The 25,861-nt window shown below is 39.0% G+C and overlaps 1 protein-coding gene across 1 annotated transcript in view; it reads left to right on the top strand.

Moving 5' to 3' along the window:
* Nucleotides 1-210: 210 nt before the first annotated feature.
* GLS (glutaminase) overlaps nt 211-25,861 on the top strand; it is a 64,863-nt gene continuing 39,212 nt past the window's right edge. Inside the window, 8 exon segments of the mRNA XM_054069427.1 lie at nt 211-548; nt 8,983-9,079; nt 9,556-9,677; nt 15,361-15,490; nt 16,200-16,279; nt 18,010-18,173; nt 24,448-24,480; nt 24,483-24,505. Of these exon segments, the coding sequence (XP_053925402.1) occupies nt 253-548; nt 8,983-9,079; nt 9,556-9,677; nt 15,361-15,490; nt 16,200-16,279; nt 18,010-18,173; nt 24,448-24,480; nt 24,483-24,505 (945 nt within the window). The 5' untranslated portion in view covers nt 211-252.

Genomic DNA, 25,861 nt, shown 5'->3' with positions numbered 1-25,861 from the left:
CCACAGCTCACCGGGCGCGGTCACCGTGCGGCCCCGCGGTGCGCCCAGGCCCGTGGGGGGGTGGGGGTGGGGGTGGGTGGCCTACCCAGGGGCGTGGCCGTTGCGGAGCGGCGCCCCCGCGGGCCAATGGGAGCGCGGCGCGCTGACAGCCGCGCGGGTGCGGCCAATGGGGCGGAAGCGGGGGCGGGTGCAGCGCGGCACGAGCGGCGGGGCGGGCAGCCGGCGGGCGCACTCGGAGGGCGGCGGCGCAGCATGATGCGGCTGTGGCGCTCGGCGCTGCTGCGGGAGCTGCTCCTGCTCGGCCCGCTGGCCGGCCCGGCTCCTGGACCCGCCTCTCGCCGTCTCCCGCCGCCGCTGGCCGCCCTCGCCGCCGGCCCGAACGCTTCCCGCCGCGGCGCGGGGCCGGCGCGGGGTCTGTGCACTCGCTCCGAGGGAGCCTTGGAGGAGCCGGGGAAGGGGGCGCCTGCGCCGGGCGAGCCCCCGGCCGATGGCGGCCACAGCAACAACCACGGCGGTGGCAAAGAGCTGGCTGGAGGCGGCGGAGAGAAGTGAGTGCGTGGCGGGCGGCGCGGGATGCGGAGGCGCCATGCGAAAGCCGCCCCCCACACCCCCGGCGCGTGTTGCGCGCGGAAGGGGCGGGGCCGGGGGGGCCGCACGCGGCTCCGCGGCTGCTCCCGGGGCCGGAGAGGGGGGGCTCGCGCAGCCCCGCCGGGGTCCCCGCCCGCAGCCACGGTGGGGGGCAGCGCGCTTTCAGCGGTACCCGGCCCTTCCCGCGGGAGGTGGAAGCCGCGCCGTGTAACGCTGATAACGAAACGCAGGAGGTGCGCGGATCCGCCTGGGAGCCCGGCAGCGCTGCCGCCCCCGCAGCCGCGTTGCACCCGAGAGCTCCGGCGGCGGTGGGTGCTGCAGCGTCTGTCCCTGTGCTAGGAGGGCCTGGCCTGATCCTGAGCGACAAAGGCACGTAGGGGTAGTAGAATGGTAAGGCTGTTCGTGAAGGTAACATTCCTTCACTTAGCAAGGAGCCTGAAATGTTCCTGAAACAGAGACAGGAGCCTCAGCTCCAGTTTGTCCCTGTTAATGCCCAGAACGGGATACTGGGGATAGAGCACAGTAACGAGGGGAATGCATTAATCATAGAGTGACAGAATCGCTTGCTTGGAAAAGACCTTTGAGATCATCAAGTCATAGAGTAGTTTGGGTTGGAAGGGACCCCGAAGATCATCTAGTTCCAACCCCCTGCCATGGGCAGGGACATCCCAGCAGATCAGGCTGCCCGAGGCCCATCCAGGCTGGCCTTGGACACTCCCAGGTATGGGGCAGCCACAGCTTCCCTGGGCAACCTTGTGCCAGTGCCTCACCACTCTTGTTGTGAAGGACTATCTCCTTATGTCTCATCTAAATCTGCCCCTCTCCAGTTTATAGCCATTGCCCCTCGTCCTGTCACTACAAGCCTTTGTAAACAGTCCCTCCGCAGCTTTCTTGTAGCCCCTTCAGGTACTGGGATTTCACTATAATGTCGCCTTGGAGCCTTCTCTTTTCCAGGCTGAACAAGCCCAAACTCTCTCAGTCTATCCTCTTATGGGAGGTGCTTCAGCCCTCTGATCATCTCTGTAGCCCTCCTCTGGACCTGTTCCAACAGCTCCTTCTTATGTTGAGGATTCCAGAACTGGACATACCTGTTCACTACTAAATCGTATCCCTAAGCACTTCACCCACTAGTCTTTTAAATACCTCCAGGGATGGTCACTCAACCACCATCCTGCGCAGCTGCTCCTGTGATGGTTCTCATAAGCGCTCTGCCCTGCTAGTCCTCAGCATTATGCAGGTCTCGCTAGAAAAAGTCTTAATTTCTCCCCCACCCTGCCTCCCCTCCATCTGACAGTTTCCCCAAGGTGTGTTGAGACCTGGTATGTTTAGTTTATCTGATGGACGTTTGATGGCCTAACTGCAGGTGTTTGGACCATGCGCTCACTCCTTTGCATGTGTTTGTACCATGTGCTTTGGCTGTCCTGCAGACAGCCATGTGTCTTCTCTGCACTGCTTATGGGGCAGCATAATTAAAATCTAAAAACCAAACTGTTTTCCCAGGCTTTGCTCTGCTTATTACCTAGATGCAAAAAACAAAGGACGGAGGAAATGAGGCCAAGAAAGGAGCACCTTGTCTTAACACTGAGTAATGTCTCTGCGAGCCTGATAATAAGAGAAAGTTTGTAGAAGATTCCACGAGGCCAGTCAAGAAGCCTTCACCCCTTAGCTTGTTATTAGTTCTATTTTTGAGTTTTGGTTTGTTTTTGGTCTTCTTTTTTTTTTTCCGGCATGAACTTGTACTCCTTCAACATGGCAGGCAGAGGAAGAAACTCTCTTGTTCTGGGCCTCTTTCTCCTACCAAATGCTGTGGCTGCCCAGCTTGGTTTGAGCCTTTTGTTTCTAAGAGATATGGTCTTCTTTAAAGGCATCACTTAGAATTTCTGCTGTCAAACTCCTAAAAAAAAATGCATGCATGTCTGATTTTTGGAATCAAAAAAATTATTCAGCTGAGGCTCATGTAGGTGTGCTTTGTAAAGGTTACACTTCCATTTTCTATGAGAAATACAGACAGTACCATTAAAAACTGAGGAAAAAGCAGTATGCCAACTGTGAGGGGTTTTTGAGGGTGTTGAGAATGTGGTTTATTAAAAGGTAACATTTTCTTAAACTGGGTTTTTATAACGCATTCCTACAGCTAGCATCAGTCAGGGAAATCCTTTAATTTCTGTGGTGTCTAGTAAGGCTGCGTAGTCACAAACCAATTATACACTACTAATAATTTTTGGCTTTTGATGAAAGGATGTATTCGAAAGTCAGATGCTTGTTCTTTGGCCCTTACTGCAAGATGAACAAGCAACAATTATACAAAACATACAGCACACAGTTATGAACAAGGAAAAGTCTGGAAACAGTTTCATTTCAGTTCAGGCTTTGCAGGAATTCCTATGGCATATTAGCCAGACGACTGTATACTTTGATTCTTACTTTTCTTAATGCAGAATAATGGAATTCTTCCTTAAGCATTTGTAATGGTGCATTATGTGGGGACATTGTTGCTATATTAAGACAGAGCACGGGATGTAGAAGAAAAATGAAGTTCTTCAAAAGACAGGTTTCTGGACTAAATTGACAACTGGGCTAAGTCAGCACAGTCAGTGTGTTCTGCTGATTCTAGCATTTTGCCATCTAGCGGTATTTGAGTTAGGTTTGGTAGATGGTTTGTGGGCCCAATTGGGAAGACAGTACTCCTTTCTATGCTTTCTTTTTTTTGTTTGGGGGGATTATATTTTTCCATTTGTCTGTGTGGTCATGGTTCTGGGATGCTGGAATAGATGACAGGGTCAAAGGACAGCACTAAGATTTTCTTGGGTGTTTGCTTGCCTTGTATACAGAGTAGGAGTTGCAAGTGAAAACCTAAAATGTTTCGTGAACGGGCTATACAGAAATTTAGAACAGTTTAAGGCCTCGTCAGGGGAATAAATTATGAGGTCTGGTGGCTGATGAAATAACTAGCATCCCATTGCATAACCAGATCATCTTGTGCATTTTTTCCTGAACAACTTCTACCACCTCCTTATCCCTGCTATCCAGCCTGTGTATCCACCTGAAACTTAATCTGTTTTGGAAAGGAAAAATAGTTGAGCTTAAACTGAGAATGGTCAAAGGCTGGTAATTTTGATTAATGAAGACTGTGAACTAAAATAAAATTGCATCTATGTTCATGCTTAAATACTTAAAACGCAATAATCCAGTACAGCCCTAAATTATAAACCTGTATAATATTTAATACTGTACACTTCTACTTTCAGTATAACTCTGTGTTGTTCACTTTTACTTTCAGTAGAAGTGTGCATTGTTCTTCCATCTTATGCTGGACACTGGTAGGATCAAACATAGTTTATCTTAGTATAAGCTATTTCTAAATTACAAAGGCCTTGAGTAAGGTGAGAGGGAGAAGCAAAACATGAGCAATCCAGATTTTTAAAGTACAGCAAAATTTTTCTAGTGATGGGTGCATGTGGAGTACAGCAAAATGAAAGTATTTTATTAATTGTTTACATTTTTTTTTTTCCTTAAAATGACAAGGGAGTGGTAGCTTTCCTTTTTAAGAACAGGGAAGAATTCTAGAGACACTGTTTAGAAGTAATTTTGCTTTTGCACTCAAACCAGTTTCCAGAGGAGTACCTGTATAGGCAGTGATCATCTCACTGTTACTCGTGTCGGAGTGTGGATATAATACTTGCAAGAAACTGCTAGAAGTGCGCTTTTTTTAGACCTTTCATAACTTCCGTTGAGGCTAAGGTTTTGAATTAACATTTCTCTTTTTTACCATAAGCACTTTGACATCTACTAGAACATGTCCGTCTTTGGTGAAAGTTTATAAATATGTAGCTTTGTCTGAATGTTGGTAAGTTCTCAAGCAAATGGTTTCCTACCACTAGTCGTATCGGTATCTAACTGTGCAAGTGGACAGAAAGTAGTTACTTAGTGACTTAACAGGCATTTATATGTCTTAGTTGGAGATCAGTTATCTGTAGTATTGTCACTTCTTCAAGATGCCTCCTCTAGATAAGGGTGGCTACCGACTGCAGTTTGCAGCCCTTCCAGCCTTTCTTCCTTCCAGTTGTTGTGACCTCATACTCTTATGAGTATGATATATATATAGTATATATAGTCTCAGTATAAAGAGACTGATAGTATTATTAGTAATATCATATCTTTACATCTTCTGTTACTCAATAATCCTGTTCTGCATTTTGCCAGTTACATCTTGAAGTACAAAAATAAGAATGTTTCACTGTATTGATTGTATATTGCATCATATTGATGCAAAAGGGAGAGCTGAAGGAAGGAACAATAAGGACCACAAAGTCCTTGTACTCGGAATTCCTGCATTCTGGTTTTATTTATATTTAAAGAGCAGTATGGAGCATCCAGCAGTATTCTAGTCCACAGACTAGAGTCCCACTGAAGAAGTCAAGTTGTGTAATAGTCTGGTGCTTACGTTTTTCTTCTTTCAGAGAAAGGAAATAAGTATAAAAATTCGTTATTCATGAAATGGAATAAACTGGAATTTTGACTTTCGTTTGGCTATGGAAATTGCAAGTTCCCCGACTTGAAAAACAGCTCTTCAGAACATGTGCTGAACAGCACTATCTTGCTAAGTATACTCATGGTGCCAAAACATAGCCTTTAGGATAAGCAAACATTAGTTACTGACATCATGGACCTGATAAACTGCAGAGCAAGTCTTTCCACCTCTATTTAGCTGATAAACTTTATCAAGAGATGGGCTATTTGACAAAGAGCAATTTTCTGTAAATATATTGAATGTCATCCTCTTTGCTCTGACAGTCAGTGCAGATCCATTTTTAAATTAGGCTGACTGACCCAATATTGAACAGCAGCAGATGTGAAAGATATGGAAATTGTGTCAAGAGAATTTGTGAAAGGTACACATCTCTTTAACAGAAGAAAATTTTGTGAAGAGGCAGACAAAAGTCTTGATCAAATCTCTGAAGTTTTTTTCTGAACCCTTCCAGATAGAAACTCCACATTTGGAACAGCTGTAAAATTCTGTGTAATAGCTAAAAAAAATGTGATTAAGTAGGTTATCAGTTAAAATTCCTCCATTTGTTTGCAGGCTTGTTTCGTCGAAGTGATAAAATATGTAGGTTTCCTCTGTCAGACCTTCAGCAATCCAGTACTGAGTCTTGTAGCAAAGACATTCCATAAACAATGATATCTCAGCACTCTGGGGAGCTTAGTTAAATGCTCTGTGTAAATGGGGAAAGTGTAGGGGTGCAGGCTGTGTAACTTGAAAAAACAAGACTTGGGATGCAGATAGAGGGTGAAGCTTTCATGGGTATGTTAGTTGGTTTAGTTCTGTTGGCTTGACTGGCCGTACTGTTCTAAAAAGATTGAAAGCATTATGTGCTGTGTGAAAGACTTTTCTTTAGGAAAAAAGGGTGTTCAGTAGTTTGCTTCAGGTAGTTGTGAGCGTTTCCAGACTGTAAGACAGGGAGAGTTCTGTTGGGTTACAAAGCTGTCTTCTGTTCTTAGTATGTAAGTACAGTGTTTTAAATAAATCAGAAAATCAGAAGTGAGGTTTTAGTGCTTGTTTTCACTGCTAGTTGTGAGTAAAGGAGGGAGTGCAGTCTAGAGGTTGTCTTAGATTTAAAAGGGTATTTGGATATAATCAGATTTTTATTAAAAATAATCATAGGTCTGACCAGTTGTTGAGCTGGATTGAGCTAGTACAGGGAGAGGGGGGAGGGTTAGCCTCAGTCTGTGGGATTGAATTGGCTCACAGAGGCTCTGTGCTTAGTTGTAGTATTTTATTGTAGTTATAACCCTGAGTACTGATATGCAAAGAATTACTAATCTTGTGAAAAATTTCCTGACCTGCTTTTTGTACATACATAAATGTATAAAAACAGATACGTTGCTACTGAGCGTTCCATTTTCAGTCAACAACTCTTATATATTGCAATATAGTAGCAAAGTATTGCCACTCTTAATAGATTATAGGATTGAGCTTAAAATTGATAGCTAAAATAATGTGAGACTGCATACTCTGCATTTTAGTTTATGTCTACTTTTACTAGAGATCTGTTTTGTTTTGTTTTTATTTATTTTTGCTCTTCAAACATCAGATCATTGGCTTTCTTTAAACTGACTTTGTCTAGAACTGACACTAGCCTGAGCACTTCAGGGCCTGAGCACTTCAGGGCCTAAAAGAACTGATGAGAAGCCTTCGCTATCCCTGCCATTTGGAAGTGTCCATTCCAGCTGTATGGTACCATGCTGTACTTCCAGGGGAAGCATGAAGAACTGAGGGCAGATCTGCACTCCTGCCTGCTGCAGAGTGCTTTGAAATAGCAAGGACGGGTGAAACACCGAGGTTACACCTATAGAGAACTTCCACAGGCTTTGAGAGAAGGTTGTCAGTATTACACCTTTCTCTCTTAGAAGGACTCTTGATGCTTTATCTGGTAGATTTCCTTCACTTTTCACTTAAAATGGATTTTAAAAAAATGCAGGCATGCAGGAAGCGTAACTCAGAGTAAAATAGTTAACACATGAAATACTTGGAGAGGCAGTGTATCCAAACTGATAAATGTAATGACCATTGAAGGTGTACCTACACTGCATTTTAGCTTACTCTACAATCTACGCATGATGGGAGTCACTGCTTCTTGTGCCTGAGCAGGTTGCTGTATTAGTCTGCAGATTACTTTTCTTGCTTTCACTGCAAGTGCTGTGGCTTACATAAGCTTCTAGAAGGAGATAAGCTTTAGGACTGCTTCTAGGAGTTCCTGAAACCAGGACTGTTCTGAAGAAAATAATACACATTCATCATCCCTACTTTCTCTTGCCTGTGGAACCACTGGATCCATCTGCTCTTACAGCTTTCATAGAATCATAGAATCACCAGGTTGGAAAGGACCCACTGGATCATCGAGTCCAACCATTCCTAACACTCCCTTAAACCATGTCCCTAAGAACTTTATCCACCCATTCCTTAAACACCTCCAGGGAAGGCAACTCGACCACCTTCCTGGGCAGCCTGTTCCAGTGCCCGATGACTCTTTCTGTGAAGAATTTTTTTCTGATATCTAGCCTGAACCTCCCCTGGTGGAGCTTCAGGCCATTCCCCCTTGTCCTGTCCTCTGTCACTTGGGAGAAGAGGCCAGCTCCCTCCTCTCCACAACTTCCTTTCAGGTAGTTGTAGAGAGTAATAAGGTCTCCCCTCAGCCTCCTCTTCTCCAGGCTAAACAACCCCAGCTCTCTCAGCCGCTCCTCGTAAGACTTGTTCTCCAGCCCCTTCACCAGCTTCGTTGCTCGTCTGGACACGCTCCAGAGCCTCAGCATCCTTACTGTGATAAGAGGCCCAGAACTGAACACAGTACTCAAGGTTCGGTCCTCACCAGTGCCAAGTACAGAGGGAGAATAACCTCCCTGGACCTGCTGGTCACACTGTTTTCTGATACAAGCCAATATGCCATTGGCCTTCTTGGCCACCTGGGCACACTGCTGGCTCATGTTCAGTCGGCTGTCAACCATTACCCCCAGGTCCTTCTCCTCCAGCCACTCCACTCCAGCTCTCCAGCCACTCTTCCCCCCGTCGGTAGCACTGCATGGGGTTGTTGTGCCCCAAGTGCAGGACCCGGAATTTGGCCTTGTTAAACCTCGGCCCAGCGGTCCAGCCTGTTAGGATCCCTTTGCAGAGCCTCCCTACCCTCCAGCAGATCCACGCTTCCACCCAGCTTAGTGTCATCTGCAAACATGCTGAGGGTGCACTCAATGCCTTCATCCAGGTCATTGATAAATACATCAAGCAGGATTGGACCCAGTACTGAGCCCTGAGGAACCCCACTTGTAACTGGCCTCCAGCTGGAGTTAACTCCAGCATTTACCACCACTCTCTGGACCTGGCCATCCAACCAGTTTTCAACCCAGGAGAGTGTGCACCTGTCCAGTCCAGAGGCTGACAGTTTCTGAAGCAGAATGCTGTGAGAAACGGTGTCAAAGGCTTTACTGAAGTCCAAAGCCTTTCTTATGAGGTGTGTAAGTCTGAGTCTTGTGAATGCTTTATCACTCTGTCAGGCAACATGTGTGTCCTCTAACTTCAAGAGGAGGGAAACATGATGAATCTGCTCCAAAATAACTCTAAATATAATCTCAGCCATATATCAGTGAAGACATGACCATGTTGCAGTTGTTTGCTTTGTAAAGTATATGTATGCTAATTTTAACATTACCTGTTTTTTTCCTTCTCTAAGCAGAATTTAGCTTTGTGTTCACTGATAAAAACGTTCTTTGAAATTAATGATATCAGTTATATTGGTAGTGAATATGTGTTCCCTTGTGAAGAATGCAAAACTGTATAAATAAAAATATGTGCTGAACTAAACTAATCTATGCATATATTTTCTTTTTTTTTTTTTCCAGTAAAGTGAAACAAGGTCTCCTTCCCAGCTTAGAAGATCTACTTTTCTATACTATTGCAGAAGGGCAAGAAAAAATACCTGTTCATAAGTTCATAACTGTAAGTTTACTGTTCCAGAGTATATGAAAGCTAAGTACAAGCTTTATTTAACATTCTAGATGCAAGAATACAGATCAAAGAGTTTCTGTTATACCTGGTCAGCTGCAGCAAGGAGTGTAACTGTATTTTGAATGCCATTTCTGTAGTTAAGATAATAAGCATACTAGTATTGTTATTCGCTACTGTGCTGTGCAGAAGAGTGTACTTGAAAGCATCTGTGTCTGTGGCAGGGCTGGGTAGTATTTGCACTTGTCATTGGACCGCTGTGGATTTTGAATGACATTAATACTTTGACATCAGGTGTAGCCAAAATGGCAAAAGGAAAAGGCAAAAGGGTCAATAAGGTGTCAAAATGTCTCTGTGTTGGTAATGCAGTGGCAGACATATCTTATCATGATACATAAGACTGAGCAGAAGAGAACTTGATTGTAATAGCGTATTTTTTCATTTTAGTAATTATTGTTTTATTGTAATAGGCACTCAAATCTACAGGATTACGTACATCTGATCCCCGATTGAAAGAGTGCATGGATATGCTAAGACTGACCCTTCAGACAACTTCAGATGGTGTTATGCTGGACAAAGACCTTTTTAAAAAGTAAACTTTCTGTCAATAATGTAACTGTATAATCCTGAATGAATGTTGTGTGTGTTATTGCTGTCTTAGGGGAGACATAAGTTATATAAATCTGCATGTAATTAGAAAGAGAGTCAAACACAATCCTGCTGATGCTATTTTCGTATGAGTTTATTCTCTGGTTTTGTGCAGCAGACAGACTGTGTGATCTCCATGAGAGTTTCATGTATTGGTGTTGTGTGCATCTGTGTCTGAACCCATACTGCAACTCTTGGTCAGGTGCCAAATAATTAATACAGCATGGAGTATTTAGTACGAGTACATAAAACTTGTCTCGCTGCATCATGAGTTCTGTTTCCAATCTGAAGTTCAGGGTGCTGCTTCTGTGTCGGGAGATGTTCAGAGTATGTAGTTAAATATGAAAGTGAATATATGAAAAAATAGAGTGAAGTTAACATTTCAAGGTATGTGGAGATGAGAGCAGTTAGGACTGTAGACACTGCTCTGGTCTGTTTCGGAAAAGATTTGTATGCCATATTTTCGTGGTGCTTTTTTTTTAAAGAAAAGTCTTTGGTCGGCTGGCTGAACAGTATAAGCACTGTTCAGGTTGTCTTCAGTTCATTCCAAATATGCTCCTTTGCTCACCTACTTACAATTTTTGTGTGCCAAAATATTGGAATTCTAGAGACTCTTAAATCTTGAAATGAAATTTGTAGACTATTTTTGAGTCTATAAGTTTTTGCCATTTACAAGGTAAATGACATAATATCTAAAATTTGCTTCTTTCATAAAGAGTATATCTTTGTAAAAGTTGGTATATTTTTGTTGTTCTGTAGCATTTTTTGAATTTGTGAACTAGTGCTGTTTAGTGCTATTTCCCCTCAGTTACAACTTAAAGTATAGATGTGTGTATCAAAGATTGTGTGTATATATATTCATATATAATTGTGTATATATATAAAAGTAATACATAGCATATTATATAATTATACTTTATTATATATTTGCATCATTTATTTATACATATAAAGTGTGTGTATATATTATACGTTTTAATCTATGCAAACATTTTTGAAAGTAAGTTGAGAAAAAATTAATGTCTGTGCATAACAAAAAAAAAACCCAGTCAACTCCTTAATCAAATGTGGAGTACTTCTCGAAGGTACGTCATGGACTAACTTTATTCCTGTGTTTCAGACGAGGTCTTCACTTGTTATTTGTCAGCCTAGTAAGAACTCTAAATTGTTACAGAGTTAGAAACCTTCCTGGCTGTATGGTTGAATTGGAAAGGAAATACTTTTGCTATTATGCATTGCATTTATACTAGAAGGCTTGTTTGTAACAGTAAACTGTGAATTAATTAATTAATTAGTTACAGGGCTGAAGATTAGCCTGTGTCCTGTCTCTAGGATTGGATCCTCTGTGCTAGGGGAATGGCTGTTAGTGTGATAATTTGTGGAAAGCTTGCATGGTTGCTTTCTGTGTAGGAAGAGTTTTGAACGTGAAGACCATACAGAGGATGGAGAGGTGAATCTTTTCAGATTTTTCTTTGCAGCAGCAGGTGTTAACCTTGGTTATAAATTAAACCTCCACAAACTTCAATATCTACCTCCTAGGCACACTGATTTGTTGCATAGATACTTGGCCAAGGTCCCTGTATTTTCTGTCTTTTTCCAAGCGTTTAAGATGTGAAATATAATAATGTATCTACTCAAGTGTGCTTACATCAGGTATTTGAAGCTTCAGTTCCCTAAATGTAGAAGTCAGTGCTGTAATTCTCCTGTTGAATTTGAATCCAAATCTCCTAGATCAAATAAAGCATCAAGGATAAGTGACATGGAGAAGTGAGGGCATAAGCTTGACTGAATCAATCAAGTCTAGCAGAAGTTACCTGCAAATATTTTAGCTCCTGCATCTGTACTGTCTGTCTTTATAACAGGATTTCCAGCGGCTTTGTAGTGGCTTTAAACAATAGACTCCAATTTGGCTGAAATTGCTTTATTTTGAAGATTTTTGGCTCTCCAGTGCTCTCCACTTAAATAAACATCTCCATGTTATAGGCAGAACAGATTCACTTTTTAATCTTCGATCTTTAGAGAGAGATTCTGTGGTATTGTAGTTCATTTTTAGAAAAAATTTCTAATAATCATTGTAAGAAATCACCCTACCCTTCTTGGTGCTTTCTTTAATTCACAGCTCGTTGCTAACACAAAACCAGGAGCTTTACAAAAAGTCCTGTTTCTTAACTAGCAATATTTTGGGTAATGGGCTAGGAGGGGGAAGGAGAGACATGAGGCAATCAGAATTGACTTATTTTGAAAATGATGTAAATGTGAATGAGATGATAGATGTTGAGTAACAGTTGCAAGTTTGAGGCTTAAATTAGTTTTTTGGGTTTTTTTTCGGAATAACTGACTTGGCATTGTAGACTTACTTAGGCAGTGTAGACCTTTGTCACACAGTGTTGTCTGTCCTGCTTTATAGTCCTAGAACTGTGGTCTCGTTAGCCAGATCTCCTCCGTTCTGCGAGTGGGAAGCAGTAATTTGGTTGTGCTAAATTCTGAGCGTAGACCTGATCCAGCATGTTGCTGGATCTCAAACAGAGTTATCTATTCGTTCCTAAGCAGCTGTGCTGCTCTTCCAGTCTAGGTAGCAAATCTGGAATAGTGCTTTAATTTAGGTATGTTTAACCCAAGTATTAATAAATGTTTTTGTCACCTTTGTTTGAGTATTTAGAAAGCTTTTGACAGAAGAGGTAGAGGATTTCTACTGTGTTATAATATTAATATCTAATTTGTCAAAATGATGTCACTTTTTTTCCTAAAATATCTAAATATACTGAACAATTTTACAGCCTTGCTGATCTTGCTAGTTAGAAATCGAATTTTGCATTCCTTGCTGTAATGCTTATTCTGTAGCTTTTGAAACAGGAAAAATGGTGTCCCTTCAGTTGTGTGGATAGCCAAACAGTTTTTCAGAGTTCGTGGGAGTTGAGACTGTAATTTTAAAAAGTAGCTGCTTTGGGTGATAAAGCCATAATCTGCAGGCTGAGCCAGAACTTGAAAAAGAATGGATGAAAGTGACAGGTTTTATGATGAAGGAAACAAAGTGATTCTGACTTTATGCTAGAGACCAAAGATTCAGTTTCCAAAAAAAATGCTCAAACTTACTTTCAGGTTTTTAGAAGTTCCTTAAAATTTTTTCAAGGTGATAAGACTTGCATCCTGATCTTCCTGTCTGGGAAGTGTTATAGTTTGAAAGACATATTTTCAAAAATGGGGAACAAACATTTGGACTGGGATTTGGCAAGACAGATTTTTTTAGGTTGATACGATAAAGTTTGGAGTAATGTAAAATTGGACTTTAGAAAGATTTTTATTTATCAGTATATTCATTTATTTAAATTCCTCCTTGTGATCTTTTCCTGCTGCTCCACTTCTCCTGAGCCTCAGGCCATTAATCTCTGAAGGGTTACCTGGAACACAAACCAGTTAGAAATTCAGGTGGGGAGGAGATGTCAGATGCAGAACATTAGAGGCTGTCAAGGCTGATTTCGTCTGTTAACTGAAAATATTACTGCCCTGTTAATTGGAGCTTGTGAAGACCCCTGTTATTTTGTCCATGCAGTAAGTGTTCTGAATACCCATCTAAATTAACTGAACCCCTGTATTTAGTTTAGTCTGTGAATTCACATGATTTGTCTTGGTTAAGACACTGATGTTGGCAGAAGCCTTGGGGACAATAACTTCTTGCAGAAACAGGTAATATTCTTAAGCAGCATAGCTATTTCTGCAGTGAGTTTCAATCTCTAGCTTAAAATGATTGAATTGCTGCAGTAAGCATCCTAGACGTCAATGCCCTTCTTGTGTCTGAAACATAACATGCTATCAGAAGACTGTGTTTCAGTGAATACTGCCTTCTCCTTGTTTTCCACACTTCATATTGAGTTGTTCTAATAGGCTTAGGTGAGCTTAAAGTGTTTTTGTTCTTGTTCTTCTTACAGAGTTCTTACCAGGTGGCATGGACAATGTAGGAGAGCATCTGAAGTTTAAACCTAGTGCATATTACATTGTTATTCCTTTGGCACACATAGCTGCCATAACTGTTACTAGTTGCTTTTGAAAAGGGGTTGTTGCACCTGGAGTAGGTAACTATGGTTGGAGGCTGCTGGGAACAAAATAAACATGTTTTTTTTTCAAGATCTGTAGATAGGCATGACACATTGCAATAAATCCAAATCAGCTGCAGTTTTAACATCGGCTAACAAAGAAGCATGTTACAGGCAGAGCAATTCTTAAGATGCTAGTCTGTACAATGGCAACTCCTCTACTGTTTCTTATTCACTCTTGGAGAGTTGAGCCTTCCAGCATTTCAAATGGCTGTCAGTAGAATTTGAGATAAATTCTCCTGAGTGCAAAAGAGTTCAAACTGAAGCTTTAAAGGAGAAAGAGATTCAAAGAGAAAAGAAGAAAAATTCTGTCTATTTACTGGTCTTCATGTGTGTTTAGAACTGGGAATGACTCTTTATAATAGGATTACTGGAAGTGTCTATTTAAAGTGAAAATATTTCCCTCTAAATTAATTTTTTCTGTTCTTCATTGGGAAGATAAGTTCTTTGTCCATACCTTTGAGGTACGGACATGGATGTCCTTAACTTCTCCATTTGTCTGTGTTAACAGCATGTTTCTGCTTTTGTCAACACTGCCAGAAAGCATAGTGTGAAAGTGTTAACAGAATTGTTTCTGTGGTGTTAAATCTCCCTTGCCTGGGTCTGGGCTGTTAATGCCCTTCATCAGGTCATATTTCAACTGACTGATTATGGCTCCCAGTTCCCTCCCCTGCTCCCACTCACCCCCCACCACAGGCACACCACTTTCAGCAGCATGTCTCAGCTTGTGTTTCGATCATTCCCTTCTTCTGTTTCTCCTAGATAAGTCTTTTCCTTTTTACCTCTTAGTTTTTTCTGGTGTACCCAGTGAGCTGATGTTCAGAGCGCGTGGGCGATTAGGTGTTGTGGGTTAAAAGGCAGCAAAGATTCCCTAACTGGTATAGTTTAAAGCCAGAGACTTGCAGTACTGCTCACTGTTAACTTCTGCTTAGTTTAGAAAGTGTTAATGAGTACTTCCATGGGGTTTTGTTCATATTAGAGTGGGAAAGCCCTTCCAGTTTGGTCTGTTCTTGTTCAGTTTTTGGGTGAAACCAGTTGGAAGTGAGAGAAACCAACCTTGAACCTCGGAATTCTGATCTAACTCTAAAATTAGCACTTCTTTGGACAAGGGCTGGGTTACACGGCTGTTGTGTGTCTGGATCCTAAGAAATGGGTGGCTTAGAACACTTTTGTAAGCTTAAGTGGTACCAGAAGGCAAATTGATAGTACCTTGCACTGCAGCCTTACAGTTGAAACTTCAAATAAGGACTTTCAATAAAAACGCATAAAAGCAAATGCAATGAAAGAATTCTAGATATTATTTTAAAAATTATTACTGTAATGGAGTGGAAAATTGTAAAGTCTTTATAATGAAGACGTTCTGGTAGACATATAACTTCAAGGGACTTACAGTCGCAATATAAATAGCATTTATATTATATATATTATATATATTATATATATTATATATATTATATATATTATATATATAATAGCTGCTTAAGTAGGCTTTTTGACAGTACTTCTGCGCTAATAAACATTTTCAACTTTTTGCAGGTGTGTACAAAGTAATATCGTGTTGCTTACTCAAGCTTTTAGGAGGAAGTTTGTCATTCCAGATTTTATGTCGTTTACTTCACATATTGATGAGCTGTATGAAAGTGCAAAAAAGCAATCTGGAGGAAAGGTAAATTCAGCTTTAGCTGCTTGTCATACTCCCATAGGCTTCTTGATGTTAATAATTCTTTGTTAAGTAGACAGATTTTGATGTTTTTAGCAAAATGTTAAATCAATAACTTGATTAAATAGTTCTAGAAGTTCAGTTCTATCTGCAAATTGTAAACAGTGTTAGAAATAGAGCTTCTTGTCTCTGACAATCTTATAGCTTTGAGGTTAGAATGAGAAAATACTGTTCTTTATTTTACATAAACTATGAAACTGCTATATAATTTGTCAGACTGAGCTTAGTCTGTAGAATTAAGCTGCTCTACAGGGCTGACTCGTTTGTGTGAAAGAAACAATTGTCAACACCACACCTATGTTAGTTAAAATTTATTCTAGCGTTTATTTTTAATAAATAAACAGAAGGCCCCCAAACGGGGGCCTTTTACAAGTTAAACTTTTTTATGCTATAAATGCATAAAGTAGGATGGAGATTACTCTTAGACTGTGCTGAAGTTTACACTGTTGTTGAAAAAAGTATTTTATTTGATAATGATCTAGTGAATATAATCATTTGTAAGGAAGCGTTAGATATACCAGGTGATTATTATTGGAATAATTCAGTTGCACTTTGTGTTGTCCTTTGCATTGGCATGTATTTTAATTAATCTACCTTAGCATATAATTAAATACTCTGCATGTTGCAATGTCTCTTTTATTTCCCATCGTGATAGGTTGCTGACTATATTCCACAATTGGCCAAGTTCAGCCCTGATTTGTGGGGTGTGTCACTTTGCACAGTGGATGGACAGAGGTATATTCTAACTTCCAGAGTTTGGTGTTTCAGTTATTTAAACTATCTGATGTGTACAGTGCTTCACGATGTCTCATGGTTTAATAAAGAAGAAGCTTTACTGAGTTATTCAAGAATTAAAACCCACTTGGTCGTCTTTCTTGGCATATTTTCAACTTCTCTGGTTAAGCTTAATTATTTTGTTATTTTTATAGAATATTATTTAAATAGTATTTGTAAATACTATATTTAAAGCTAGATTATATTATGCTTAAGATCCAAACACAATAATGAAACCGTGGGTGATTTCAGTTATTGTCAAAGGACAAGATAGACACAATGCTTATGTAGTATTAATCTTTGGAAGTAGAAGAGCTTTGTCTAATATTACCCAAGCCTTGACCTGTATTTTTTTTTTCTGTAGGTCATGGTATGCATAAAAGTTTTTTCCTTTTTGCATTTTAATGTTATTACTGTTGCATTAATAGATGATCACTATATATCACTGGAAAATTTCAGATCTGTATTCTTTAAAAAGAAAATGAAGACATGGAAAGTTGACAGAACTTACCTTTCAGGTTTATTAAACTTTCTCCTGTAAGGGGGGTGTGTAGGTCTTAGATATAGCTAGAGTGACTTTATGTTTTTTTTTCTTGAGCAGTAACTAGTGTAGCAGAGACAGTTAGGAACCCAAATGTAAAGAGTTATCTCACACCATCTAGCTGAGAAATAAAGTAAAATATTCTATATCCACCTTTGAGACTCAACAGTGTGAGTTACTCATCAGCTTCCATGTCTCTACTGTCCTGTAGTTTGATTGAGTCACGCTGCATATTGTGAATACCAGAATTTTTAGGTATTTGGTATGTGCTGGAAAAATGGGACATTCCTGAGAGAGCATGAGACCTACAGTGATGATTGATTTGGGTTTACTTTAATGTGATGTGTTGGTTTGTTTCTGTATGCTCTGTAATCCTTTTTGACTATTTTAAATTAGCATTTTGCTCTGTTTTGGATATTATAACATGTACTAATGGAGGGGTTTTTATAATGCTATTTTTTAATGTTTAGTGTTATGTAACAGTTTTTGTAATGCCAAAATTTTGTGAGTTTCTCTGAAGTCTTCTCACGTTTTCTGCAAAGAAAGAAGCAAATACACTTCTGATTTTGCCATCAGCAAATGGTTGCTTGGAGCTTTTTGCTCTAGATGAGGCATATGCTCCTTGGATGAGTCAGCCTTTGATGCCAGTCTGACTATTGCTGTAATAAAATACCTATGCCATCATCAAAAGGAATGTAAATACAGCTATTTAATTATTGCCTTCAAATTCCAGACATGAATTGGGTGTTGTCATTGTTCATATAGATTGTAAATATGTTATAGTGGCTATATTCGGGTCATACCTTGTTGCTCATGTGGTTTGCAATTGAGAAGAGCAAGTGTGATACTAGAGCTCTGAGGTGACTTTTTTGCTCTGGCTCAAACCTATTTCTGAGCTTGCTTTTTGTTACATCTACAGTAATCACCAGCAACTTTCTTATGCGTAGCCTATGGAGACAGTTGTTAAAACCTTTACATCTTTTTGTTCTGCTCTTTAAAATGAGACATAATAATAATATGCTTTTGGGTTTTATTGCATGCTTTCATTAATAGTCCTAGTATGTTTAAGAATAAATGAAGCATTTAACAATCTTACTTGCCACAACTGGCAAGCAGCAAATTTCAAACCTTTATCTGTGTTTTTTCCCAGGCATTCTGTTGGTGATACCAAGGTTCCGTTTTGTCTTCAGTCCTGTGTAAAGCCTTTGAAATATGCTATTGCTGTTAATGATCTCGGCACAGAGTATGTGCACAGATATGTTGGTAAAGAGCCCAGTGGACTAAGATTCAACAAACTGTTTCTGAATGAAGATGGTAAGAGATATGTAATACTTAGTAAAGAGATATATAATACATGATAATGCAAATACTCTATTTTAGAACATTATAGAACAAGCCTCACAGTTTTTTTTAGTCTTTCAACTTTACTGTATCCTGTTAAATCTTATTATTAGACTGTATCCCAAAGTACTTTGCTATCAGCAATGTAGGCTTATCCTTTGTCATTCGGTTTTCTCTAGTTTAGTGTGGTAGTAAAAGACGCTGTATTACGTCTGTTCTATTTGCTAGTATCCAGCTGTAGGAACATCAAAGAATTTTGATCATGCAGGTATTTGAAACGTGTGTTTATTTAGTTGAGTTGGTAGGAAGTGTTCCTTGATCACACCTTCAGTAAAATGACAGTGAAAGGGTGAAAGACGTTAAATAGATTTTAAGAAACATGTATCACTTCCATCTCAGCCCTTTGTGAAGCAGGTGCCGAAGGCCAGTGCTGGCAAGTTTCCAGAAGGCAAAATTGAGCACATCTTCCCAGGGGTTACTCTAAAATGAATTTGGCTACTGATTCAAAACATTGTTTCTATATTTTTTTTTTTCCTGTGGCAGAAGTGCTTTAGCAAGAATTTCTTGTACAGTTCTTATCTAGATTATTTCTTTTGGTATTATATTAATTCTCAGGTGTAAAAAATGTTATTTTTTAAAAACATTGTGGCAAAAATGTGAGAGGGCTGACTCATGTAGCCTTAGAGGAAACACCTGGATATTATCTCTGAAACACAAATGTTTCTTCTAGCAGATCTTTCTTGCTAAGAGAACAGACAATGTTTCTGTTGCCATGGTATTGCAATTAATATTTAATTAACAGTATAAGGCTTGGACCATATTTTTGTCAAGGACAAATTGAATTCAGACTTAAATAGCTACATAATTAATATATAAGTGATACATGATCATATTTAGTACATGCCTAAAAATAATCTTTCTGAATTTACTAATAAAATAATCTCGACAATTTATTTCTTCTTTTTTATTATGTTAGTAAGTGTTAATGAAATAAAAACATGTCACTAATGGGGAATTTTGTCTTTGCCAAGAGGGAATAATTTTGTCTGGCTTTGTGGTCTTGTTTTTGTTTTCGCAGTTTTTCGAAATACAGTGTTGTACAGTGCAAAGAAGTCTGCCTTTAATCCCATAAATAAAAAAAAAGTTTTGATGGTGCTGAAAATTGTTTCCTTTGGATCAATATAGGAGTTCCAGTTTTTTTTTCCTTATTTTTTAATGAAATGACAGGAAGTGTGGTATTAATTTTCTCCTTTTGAAATTGAACTTTGAAAGAAAACAGATTGTTAGGCTCTAGTCTTTTATTATATTGCTGTTAGACTTTAAGAATGTTTATAAGAGTTATGCAATAAAATATTTGAGATTATTGAAAGTTTGACAAGTGTGTGTGAACTTAATAGAGAGGACTAATTCACATTATCAAAATTTTAATTTTTAAGTGTATGCTGATATAACTGGTATGAGAAAAATGTGTTAGAACTAATCAGAACAGCCTTTTATCTATACAGTCCTTAAACAGAAGGATAAAACAGAAGATAAAAGTCTAATAAATAGGAACACTTTAGTCATAGGGGAAGGAAAGTTGAGTTGCTGTGAACGAGGAGCAAAGAAGGGATTATGCTTTACTTGTAGGTTTAAATTGATGTATGGAGTAAGGGTTCCTAAAACAGGGTGCTGTTTCATTTCTTTGTTTACTCTTCTTTGAGATTCAGGTTGGAAAGAATGGAGAATACTATAAAACAATTTTACATCGTAACTAAAATGCTGGCTTATTCTTAGTAACATGTTTTTGTTATAATTTGTGTATTGAGTAGGATCTGTGCTACACAGTGAAAATGCAGAAGCTTCTGCAGCTTTATTTACTTTTAAAACTTTTTTAATCAAAGGGAATATATGGCCCATCAAACAATTCAGATTTCTGCAGGACTAAAGCAATTCCTGTGTTAATTAAAACCAGATTATTCTAGTTGATTGAAGTAGATCAGGAATTTTACGTTGTAAAATGTGACTGAAATGAGCATCATCAGGAATAATTTTTATGGTCATTGAGGAGTTTTGCAGTTTTTTCATACCTATTGAGTTCATGATGCAATCTGTCTGCCAGTACTGGTATGTATGTACAGTTAGTCTCCCTTATACATACATGGGACCTTCTCTTGGTGATAAATTAGTCCAGTGACCATAATTATTTGTAGAACTTAGTCCAGTAATAAATGTTGCATTGTAACTGAATGAGTGATAGCCAGGAAATGGTTTATTACGCTGAAGGATTTTGCTACCTGAAAGTGGAATTCTTTAAGTTTTGTTTTGGACAACCAAATTTTAATGTCACTTCAGAAAAAACTTGTCATCATGCACTGTTCCATGTATTAAAACATCCGCACTGTGTTGTGTGGCGACCTTTGCTTTTTGTGCTCAAAAACTGCAAGCCAGTTGTAAGAGGACAGACTAAGGCGAATGATGCATAAAAAAGGACAGAAGAACTGGCAGAGGAAAAGCTCTGTAATTTGAGCTCATTAAGGAAAGACCTAGTTCACATATGGCATAATCACATAGCAGGTTGCTAGAGGAGTCATCCTAATTGTCAATCAGTTTTGAGGTACTAAAATAACCCTATATTTTTTGCTACTCAATAGTGGTGTCCAGTGGAGAGATTTTTAAGGTAAATAAATAAATTATTGGGGTTTTAGTTTTAATTTAGATATACCTTTTAAATATACAGCAGTTCTCTGTACAAAAGGCTGTTCTAGACAAGTATCTCCTCCCTACAGGAAAAACAGAGCACTGTGTTGGAGAATGTATTTACTGTTGAGAGACACGTAAGTTGTTTATGCAAGAAACAAATCATTGAGTCAGTGCTAGACTTAATCAGGGCACCCAGTTAAACTCGAAGGGTTTATTATGATTTGTGCTTTACATTAAGGATAAAATCATGACTTTACTCCAAGTATAATGCGATGATAATGGCAATAGCTGAGACTTGAAGAGAAGCTGTGTAAAGGGTTTTTTTTCAGTCTGAGCAGATAATTGCCTTTATGATTTGATTACTATATGAGGAGTATGTGTGTGTGTGTTTTTCAGTGATGTGTGTCCATTAGCTTTTCAGTGTGCAAAAGATACCTCTTTCTAAAGATTAATAGATGATTATAGTTACCCTCTTTGGCAAACTGTTACAATTATAGGATCAGTCTTCATTCCTTGTTGTTGTACAATGTGGAATCTCCTCACTGGTGGCACCCACTGTGAGGTAAATCAGTAGTTGCTGCAACTTCAGAACCCCTATGTAAAACTTTCCTGAAAATTAATGTAGAGTCAGAACCCATACATGCCTAAGAGGGAAAAAAATACTGCCTTTGGAAGTATTATTGATGGGAATGAAGACTTCTCTTTGTGACAAGAGTAGGAATCTTTCAGAATGTAAGATTTATATAGGCATCCTGCCACTTAAAAAAGGCCAGTATATCTTAAGCTCTGTGGAGAGGTTCTTCTTTGTAGGTTGGTATATAGGATAGTTCAGTTGAAAGGGACCTACAACAACTGTCTAGTCCAACTGCCTGATCACTTGGACTGACCAAAAAGTTAAAGCATGTTAAGGTCACAGATGAAATGCCTTTTAAACACTGACAGGCTTGGGGCATTGACCACCTCTATAGGAAACCTGTTGCTATTGTGACAGGATAGAAGGGTTATCTGTCAATTACAGATATCTGGTGTATGGAAAGTGTTTGGATAGCATTATCTGGTGCTATCCAGATAAAAGTGCAAATTGCTTTCCTGGGACCTGGATACCTTGACAGGGCTTATTCTGCTTCAGAGAGGCAGCGGTGGATTAATGGAAAGTGTCCTGTTAAGCACTGTGATGTGCTGGTGTTAGGCAGCAGTAGGAGAGACCCTCAAAGAAGGGTTTTTTGAGCTGCTGAATTCAAAATAAATGTTACATTGGCCTTTTTTATTTAAATATACATGTGATGTGGGGTTTGGGAGGTTTTTTATGCTTCATGCTGTTTGGCAGATTGAAACCAGAGACATGTGCAGAAGAATCGAGAGCAAAACATTTATAAGAATACTTTTAGAATAGGTTGTAGGTGGTTAAGTAATTAACGTGTTTATGGACTGGACTGGACCTGATGTTGATGAGAAGAAGCTGGAAAAAACAAAGGTATAGCTAGAACAAGAAAAGGGTGACAATGTGTTCTCATCATGCATGAGGCCAGTGTTGTATCCGGTGTTGGGATCACCAGTTCAAAGAGAATATTGAGAAACTGGGAGTCCAGTGGAGGGCTGCCAAAGCGGCTGTGGGGTCCAGGGCACAAAACTCCCTAGGAGCAGTTGAAAGGGAAGGTTAGGGTCTCCCCTGGGAGCCATTTAAAACTCTTGAAGAGCAATTGCAAAGACAGAGATTTGTGTAACTCCTCTAGATAGCAGCAGGTGGTATAACAAGGGCCAGCGTCCCCACACTGTGGCTTGGGAGGTGCGGGTTGGATGTTAGGGTAAACATCTCTAGGAGGAACAGAATGCCTGGAGAGGTAGAGGATTTGCTACATACAGAGGTTTTCAAGACTCAGCTAAAGGCATGACTGGCCTGATGTAACCTTGGCGATAGCCTTGCTTTGAGTGGGAGGGTAGAGGAGGTGACCTCCAGATGTCCCATCTGACCAGCAGTCTGTGATGCTCTGAATAGTCATTTGACTTGTAACATCTTTAATTTGCGTTCAGGTTTTTGGTCCGTAAGGAAAAACTATAGTTTGGAAGCTATGAAAATGCTATGGTTTTGCTACTTAAAATCTGGTTTTAATTAAAAGTCAAATGTATTTGACCAGTCACTTGGGTTATTGACATGAGTGGAACTGGAGGTTAGGTATAGGTGAGTCTTAATCTTAAGTACAGTCAGATGAAATGAGAAGAATTCATGAGCCTGTTGCAGAGAGGTAAGGAGAATGGTACAAAAAATTTTAAAGATAAAGACGTTAAGTTTGTATATATTAGGAGAGCTTCACTTTTTTGGGCAGAAAGTATTGGTCTTACCTTTTCACTAATAGAAAATAACTTGATATTTTTTAAAGTCCTTTTTAATGTTGACTTTCTGAAAAATACTGAAACAAACTTGAAATGGTTAGTTTTTTGGATGTTAGCTGATAGTCATAGGTGGCTAAGTGCCATTGACCATGACTAGTGTAATTTTTATGGGAAAATCTGTCTGTGTGTATACTATGAATATCAAACTAATCTCCAAAAAGCAATCATTTCAAGTTCCTTTAGTCTATGTGTGTGTATTATACATAAAATAGTGAGCAGTTTGTGTGTTTTTTTAAATGAATATCTTTTAGAATTTGGAGGTAAAGTAACAGCAAATGAAACAAAGAATTAAAACTATTGCAATATTACTGTATGGAGAATTAGTTAAGATTTTCAGGCACCAGAACGTTCAACTTAGGAGGCGCAGCAATAATGCCAATTAAGATTAAAAAAACCAACTGTACGAGGTAGATGTTGATGAATGAAGACTTGTATTTGGGAAAAGCAGACAGCTGATAAGGAAAGCATTTGTGGATAAAGAAGAAGAAGAAAAAAGGCAATTCGTTCATATAAGTAGCCAGGAGTGACTGGGAATGCAACATACTGTTAATATGCCAGATTACTGATTAAAAAGAAAAAAAATTAAGTGTAGCCAGGTATATGCAAGTCAGGTATGAAGTAAGGTATATTCTAGATATGCTGAGTAAATTGTTACTTGTATTTCAGAAGCTGCCAATAGAAACCTCCGATTCTTAAAAAGAATTGGGGTTTTGTATTTATGTACAGCAGTAAGGAGGTTCAAGAACTTGACTTTGTTATGTTAAAGGACCTGTTTGAATGACTTTAGAATCACTGAGACTTGGTGTCTTGGAAGAAAAATTGGAAAGTCCCTTAGGGGTTTTTCCACTTTACAAATGTTGCATTGATCAAATCTTGAAACACTGGAGAGAATTCAGAATTTTCAAGAAAAGAAATGTTTCCACACTGATTAATTTACTGGACTGTTAGCTACCATTAGGCTGGGTGTGTTCTAAGCTGTAAAATACTTTTGCTTAGAATTACAAAAAATTCTGTGTGATATTGGATTACTGTGTTTTTAATTTAGGATCACGTTCCATAATCATAGCCTCAAGTCATACATTTATTATTTATCATTTTTCACTTAAACACATTACTAGTTTGTTTGACCGTGTGTCTTGGGATGTAATTGTAATTGAAAACTCTTATTTCACAGACAAGCCTCATAACCCTATGGTGAATGCTGGAGCAATGTGGTAACATCTTTAATCAAGGTAAAATGTTCATATTTAGTTTCTCTCAGAGTATTTTAACAGAATGTAGAGAAAGTATCTACAGCTGTACAAAGCATCTGCATATAGAAGTTATGAACTGTTTTCATTCTATGTGCACAGTATCATGATGGCAGTTTACTCATGAGCAGGTAGACAAACTCTGTTTTGGAAATAGTAACGTTTCCAAGCAAGTGCAATATTAGGCTAGCAGTTTTTACAAGATAACACTGCAAAAGACTTTTTCCTTAGTGTTTTTACTTTGCTCCTTCTTTAACTGCATACATTTGCTATTCTCTTGAGAGAATTGGCTCATACTTGTTAAATGCTAACAGTATGTCCTCAGGAATATACAAGCCCTCAGGAATATAGTTCTGAATGTCTAATGCTCCTATATAGCATGAAGTTATAAGAGTATTTCTTGCTGTGCAGAATAAATGGAAGATACTATAATTTGTACAGGAGCAATGCAGCTACATTTGCATGGTCAGTCTTGGTAGTGAATTTGTCTGCTATTAACATTCTGTCAAATAAATATTTAACATATATCGCGTAGCTTTTGTTAGGATGTTTAAATGCGCTTACTTAAATAAGTGTGCTTGTAAACAGTTTCCCTGTATTTTGCTGAGTAAACCATTGCTGGATAATGACTTTACGTCTTTAGTCTGTGACCTCACCACTTTTGAAAGCTGTGTTTTTGTGTTTTGGCAGAATAGCTGTATGTATCTGTCGAGGTTGTAAGTGGGGTAAATTCCATGTAATACTAACGTTTGTCAGATACTTGTATTTTCTGCCTTTTTTTTGATAGCCACTGGTACAAAAAACTTCTTTTGTTTAAGGGTACCTGCATAGAATTGTGGGGAATATGTCAGTCTCCTGGAGTTTTTGAAGTGGGAAAACTTAATGCTGCTACTTTAAATGTCTAAAAATCCCTTTATGGCCTTTATCTTGGTTATGTTTCAAGTCCATTAGCTACAGTGTGTCCACGACCTCATATTTCCAAATTGTTGATCTTAAAATTATTTATATTATGATTTTCTATATATTTATATTTAAAGAACTCCTGCTTTAAAGACATTATCTTTAATAGCTGTAGGTGAAGGAAAATGGCCTTAAGTATGACAGGTAAATTATTCACATTTAATATTTTTTAAAGGTTGACTGAGCATTGAAATTCACTTGGATAATAGTGAATTTTAAAACTCTGACTTAGCACATTTGTCTGAAATGTCAGAATGTTAGTCCTACTACAATGCGCCCTACTGGTCATGAGGCAAACACAACCATGTGCCTCTTGCAGAAGGCACATAATTCTTGATAAATTGTGTACTTCTAAATAGATAACATGGATTTGTTTAC

Source organism: Cuculus canorus, chromosome 6 (genome assembly GCF_017976375.1).
Source record: "Cuculus canorus isolate bCucCan1 chromosome 6, bCucCan1.pri, whole genome shotgun sequence".
Classification (NCBI taxonomy): domain Eukaryota; kingdom Metazoa; phylum Chordata; class Aves; order Cuculiformes; family Cuculidae; genus Cuculus; species Cuculus canorus.
Note: the sequence above shows the minus strand (reverse complement) of the source record. Positions and strands in the feature narration are given on the sequence as shown.